General features: G+C 41.4%; 1 protein-coding gene across 1 annotated transcript in view; it reads left to right on the top strand.

The window, feature by feature from the left end:
- Positions 1 to 2,374, top strand: part of PTPN5 (protein tyrosine phosphatase, non-receptor type 5 (striatum-enriched)) — a 75,381-nt gene extending 73,007 nt beyond the window's left edge. The window contains exon 13 of the mRNA XM_010131526.1: positions 2,017 to 2,374. Coding sequence (XP_010129828.1) covers positions 2,017 to 2,110 — 94 coding nt within the window. The 3' untranslated portion in view covers positions 2,111 to 2,374. The remainder of the gene's footprint in view (positions 1 to 2,016) is intronic.
- The last annotated feature ends 3,759 nt before the right edge of the window (positions 2,375 to 6,133 follow it).

The following is a 6,133-nucleotide window of genomic DNA, read 5'->3' as shown; positions in this document are numbered from 1 at the left end:
CCCTACCTCACAGATCCCTTGGAAATATCTTGTCTGCTGCGCCTTGCACCAGTGGTTGATAGCTGATCCTAAAATAACCTAGCATGACTAATGAGAGGAAGTGATCGTTCCTGTATCCTTCCCACAGTGCTGAGAAATATTCGCTGTCCCTTCCCACAATGCAGCTCAGATTTGAAAGGTTTATGTGGCAAATAGGGGTGAAAACATAGTTTCTCTATTCTGAGCCAAAGCCTGGACAGCAAGCACATGTCATGGTGTGCATGTGTGTGGGAAGGGGAGGAGGCCATCACAGATAAAAAGGAAAATCATTGCCCGTGGTCTGAAACTTGAAACTTGGCTGCCCTAGTGGTTCTGTTGCTACAACTTCCATTAACAGTGAGGTTGCTCCCTGAATTGGATGGGGATTAATTGCCAGATATGACTAATGTTCCTTGTGTGTCACAGGCTGACATAAATATATTTCAATGCTGTGTGCAGTACAGGAGGACTCAAACAGATCAACTGTGAGCTTGTATTAAGTAGAGCAAAGGAGGAGGAGTTATTCAGCTAGGAAACAGATACTTTAGAAACACAGTGTGTGTTTCCCACCTTTGCTTTTAGAAGAGAGGTTGGAACATGGGTCCCTGCCCTTCCCTGCTCGTTGTTAAGTGTTATTTCAAGCAGCTGCTTAATAAAATAACTGCAAGAGGCTGAAGAGGACATTGTCTTGCTCACTTAACTAACCCTTACTGATACGGTTACTGTGTGACCCACAATTGTCAAGCTAGATGCCGTTGAAGAGGGCAGTTCCCAAGGAAGGTGCTAAGAGCCTGCTCTCCGTTCGGCTCAGAGGAAGTAACTTTTCATTAATTTCTTCTGGTGAAGGTTTAGGAGAGAGTGCACCCCATGCTGCTCTTCAGACTGATGCGGTCTGATTGGCTCTGGTCATCCATGGGGTCCCACATTCCTCAACCCTATTTATTGCTTCAGCCTCCTTTTGGCACTGCGTTCCCAGGATCTGTGCACCAGCAGCAGTGCTGGCACAACTCTGCATAAACCTTCTGTGAATTAGAGCCATGGGGTTTAATTATTTTCATAATGGATTATCGAGAGATCATATCACTGTTGATGAGGTACTCTTAGCGGAATTTTAAATGTTGGGAAAATATGCTTAAAATGGACAGCTTTATCCTTTTTCTTTTGTAGTACTCAGGCGTGGATTAATATGCAGCTTGCAGAAACACACAGGCTAATGATACACGGAAAAGCAAACTGTTTCTGCTCCTGCTTGCATTTCCTTCCAGGTTTGCAGTTTTAAAGAGAACAGCAAAAACTAAAATAACAGTTGCACCAAACCAGATTTCTGTGCTGGGATCGAGGTGTGCATGGCAGTCAGTTCAGTTACAAATCCAAGCAGTCTTTTGTTGAAGTTCCGTTGTCTGTTCCAAAATCCTGCTGGCCATCTTCTAGTTCCCTAGTGAACTTGCCGAAAACACAACACGCGCTGGCACAGAGGAGAGAAATCTCATTCCAGAATGAGAAAGTCGTGTGCTGCTTCAGTTGTCTGGGCTGGCCTGGCCTGGCCTCTGTAGTCATGAACTCAGTCTCTAGTGCAGCCGTCAAATCTTGGATAAGCTACTTCCCCTCTATTCCCCCTGTGTCCATCTGTCTGTCTAGAGCTGTGGGATGGGGAATGTGTTTCATGGTGTTTAAAATGGTGCTTGGAGTGTAGATGCTCTGGTAATATGAATGTAAATTGTGACGGTGCTGTTGCCTTACTAGGGAAGAGCCTCTGCCAAGAAAAAAGAAAGTAAAGCCCCTTCCTGTTCTGACGACCCTCTGTTCCTTGGTTATCAGAGACTTTCAAAATGAAATTCGAGCTGGTTGCAATCAGCGGGCACTTTTCACTCCTTTCAGGAAGCTTTGGAACAGACCTTTTGTGTGTAACACAAGCTTCATGTTAACTGTGCCGTTTCCTCACGTGTTTGCATGTAATAAGGCTTCTGTTTCCTTCCCCTTTTTTTCTTTCCTTTCCAGGGGAGGAATGATCCAGACTTGTGAACAGTATCAATTTGTCCATCATGTCATGAGCTTGTACGGAAAACAGCTTTCTAGAGCAGCTGAAGAATAAGTGTTCATGACATTCCTAAAGGCTAAAACCAAGAGAACTTTTGACTGCATTCAGATATATTTCAGATCTGACAAGACACGTGGTAACCTGGCTGTCTTAGCTACAAAGAAAGATATATTATTTTACTTTGATATTGCTTTTATGCTCTTGTTTGCGTTGACATTTAAGAGCTGAGGTATGCCTTGTCTTAAACTTATATGACAGGACACCAAAAAAGACTTATTTATACTGTAAATAAGAATAGTAGCTTCATTTGTTACAAAAGCAAGAGAAAAGAAAAAAATCCACTGTCTTCACTTTGCTATTTTTAAAAGACCATTGCTGATGTATCCAAATCCAGTGTAAAACTTTCTGAATTGTCATGCTGAAATGTGCCGTATGTTGACTAAGCTTGAAAGTAACTTCTTGCCTCTTTCTAATCGTTTTTACATATAAAATTACCGAATACTGTGTATATTGTAAACCTTCTGAGCCTCTGCATTGAAAGATTCAAGTAGATTCACATTGAAATGATGTTTCACACATCATATTTGCTCATTTGCTTTTTCTAAAGCTGTCCACCACCACTGGTACCAGAACTAAGGGGGAAAAATATTTCAATGATGAGTCAAATTCTTCCCTCTAATTTTTTACCAGCAATGTACCCCAGTATCGTGACAGCTCCGTGAATCTGACGTGACCAGGAGAAGTTAATCTGAAAATAAATTCTTCACACTCTACTTTATCAATATTTTGGTACTTCAGCCTGTAACCAGGTTTGATTTTTGCAAATAGTTTGTCTTTTTATGTAGTCAGACCACAATCCAAATACCATTTCCCCTGAAATTTGAGGTTTGTAATCAGGTGAGGAATGTTGTGAGTTGAACTTATCTTTATTAAAAATGTAACTTGTTTCAAAGCTCTGAGGGTGACCAGATGCCCACTGCTTATTAAAATTAAGACAAATCCTATAGGCAACTTTAAAAAAAAACCTCGGTCTGAATGTGTTGGCTGCTTTTTGATAAATTTGCCCTCTAACCAAAGTTAAACAATCGTTAGCCCGTTCTGATCACTAGTCCAGGCAGCAGTATTTCGCTTTTGGCACTACGGACTGCTGCCCAGGCTTTTCTTTTTAGACCTAAGTGAGGCTGTGAAGACTGTAGTTTGTGTTTAGTGCTCAGAGGTAAGCACATGTTTAAGTGCTTTATTGAGCAGAGAAGAATGGAGGTACAGAGGACACTTAACATGAAAGACGAGTGTTTTGTGAATAGAAGCTGTAATGATCTACTAAAAATATTTTTGCTTCTCTTTATTTGTAACAATAACCAAAACCCACTGCTTTTATTAGTGCAGATGATTCTGAGAATTTACTGCACTTCCTAATCAGGAGAAGGTAAAGCAGCTCTCAGAACAATAAGGGCTGATCCTGCTCCCACTGAGGTTTAGCCATTGACGTCAGTAGGTGCAAGGTAGGGCCTGTAATATTATGCCTACAAGTTCATCACTGTGGGGAAAGATTCCCAGTATTTCAGTACACATCCTTTGTGTTTATTCTGTATCCATGAACCTGTAAAAATCCTGTCAGCAGGGTTTGCATGAATGTGTGGCAAAATGTGTTATCTTTAAACCACTTGATTTTATTGCTGTATTTAAAATATTTCCTTCAGTGAGAAGCTAGCAGGAAGAACTGGCATTCTTTTTAAAAATCCTGGTGGTAGTCATTAAATAGAGCAATAAACTTAAGCTTTTGAGCATAACATGACTGTTAGTTTTATGTAAACCTTGCTAGCTATGTTCCCCCCACTGCTACTGACTCTCGTGAAGGGGTAACACTATTCCATCTAAACACTCCTTAGAAGGAACAGAAGCACCACTGGTGTTCTGAATAATGTTGTAAGTGGAACTCCCTATAAATGTTTTTAGCTGTTTAACGCCCTTCAGTGTCAAAACTGACTCAGTGAATAAAACTACTTGTTCTGTCATCAGCTTCCTGTGCATCTGCTAAAGAATATTTGTTGATTGATAGGAGTGTGCATATAGGAGTGAAGTTCAATGTGTAAGTTACCTTCTGTACAAGGAGACTTTCTAGAGGAGGATTGCTTTGTGATAAACAAGGTTTTAAGAGCTCTAAGATACTGACTTTGAGGTGCTTGTGCAGACCCACAGCAGGTATTAGTTGGCAGCGCCTGACTGGCTTGAGAAGTGAATGATTTATACTGGTGAGGGAAATCTAGCCGGCTGTCCACTCCCATTCTGCATATGGGCAACCTGCTGAGAGCGGTCACTGGTAAAACCAGGCTGCTTTGCATCAATTCTCTAGTATACAAATGTCAACCTAGTTGCACAGCCTGGTTTTGAGGGCTGTGCTGTCTCACACCAGGCGGAGCGTGCCACTTAGTCGAGATGAAAAAATTCAAATGCCTCTTGAAGCATTATTTTGTCTAACAGATTTGGAGCTAATCCTCCTATTTACTTTTAGTCCTTACTGTAATTAACGTATTTCTCTCTGTCTCTTTCTCTCTCTTTTTCTTAAATAAAATTTGAGATCTGAAGGACCTTGTATCAGCTGTTCTGATCTCTTCTGATGGCAGTGGTAGTCTTAAGAAGTGCTTAGGATTAGCAGCAAGGAGCTCTGGCCATGCAGAAGCACTCGAGATCAGTGGGGCTGCTGCTTCTGTAATCAGTAGATTTTAAACTGAGCTGACGACAGGAACTAAGTGAAGCTATGTGTCTTACTGGACTTCTTTTAATACTGAGCACTCTTTCTTTATTAAAACAAAATTCCTAGCACATTTATTTCATCCACTCTCTCTAGCTCACTGTCCAGGCCTCTTTGTTCCAGAGACCACAGCATTCATACCTACAACACAGTTGTTTCCTAGAGGACTGAATTCCTCTCTCCAGGTGGGTTAGCATATGACAGACTTGAGATGATTTTGTTTAGAACCAACTCCAATGCATTCTGTTTCGTAAGGTTTTTCACACTTAGTGAGCGGGGCAGAGCCTAGCTCAATGCCTTGCTTGTTCAAGGGGGTCATTTGCTTGTTGGCTGTCACATTTAAGCAGCTTTATCCTGTTTATTTTTCTGTCATGGTAACAGTCTAATGACATGCTCTTCTTTTTGTAGGTACTCTGAGATCAGCAGATACAGAGAGTTATGTAAAAACAAAAACTAAGATTGCACTTGAGAGTAAGAACTGTCACCAGGTAAAGCACGTGTCTGACTCTGAAGGATCAAGGTAAAGATGACTTGGTCAAATTATTCTGAAATGTCAACTACCTAGCAGTCACGTACAGGAGAGTGTCGCATTTTCTTGCAAGGCTTTCAAAAGTAGCTAACAATTCTGCGCATTTCCTCTCCAGTTAGTCTGCTTCGGAAATCTTATCCTTAACCTGTGAATTTGCAGTTGCAAAAGGGCTTGAGACTGAAGAGATCACTGAACAGGACCTTGGTTCAGTGGACAGGACCTTGGTTCCTGTCGCTTCCCTGCTGTCTCTGCAGGGTGGAACCGTGCAGGCTGTGCACAGATGGTCTTAGAAGGTGCATGGCTGTTGATTGGTGAGTTGGCAGGTTTTAGGAGTGGACGTTCACTGTTGGTTTTGATGGTTTGGTTTTTTTGCCCCGGAAATCATTTTAAACAAAGGGAAATGGGAAGTTTACAATTTGTTAATCATAACTGTGTCTCTATTTTTGACAAGAAACGTGCTTTATACATTTGCTAGAGAGAAAAAACAAAACACTTTTTCCCAGGTGCATTGGGGATAACCTTGTTCCTTCTGCCAGTCCTGTAGATGTCTATTCGCTGATGTCTGGCAGAGTAACTTAGCAACTTAGGTAAGGTAGAGCAGCTCAGGAGTCCTGTGAGAAGAAAAAAAAAAAAAAACACCTTCATTCAAAGCACAGAAGTAGTATAGGAGTGAAAGCAGCATTTGCAGCTTTGTGTGCAAGGGGCAGGCAGTCAAAGAACAGCCTGATCTAGACAATGCAAGTATTGGTTTCTAATGTCTCAAAGTAAATTTCACATATTCACAAAGAGGTGAGTT

Source organism: Buceros rhinoceros, unplaced genomic scaffold (genome assembly GCF_000710305.1).
Source record: "Buceros rhinoceros silvestris isolate BGI_N320 unplaced genomic scaffold, ASM71030v1 scaffold12662, whole genome shotgun sequence".
NCBI classification, from domain to species: Eukaryota; Metazoa; Chordata; class Aves; order Bucerotiformes; family Bucerotidae; genus Buceros; species Buceros rhinoceros.
Note: the sequence above shows the minus strand (reverse complement) of the source record. Positions and strands in the feature narration are given on the sequence as shown.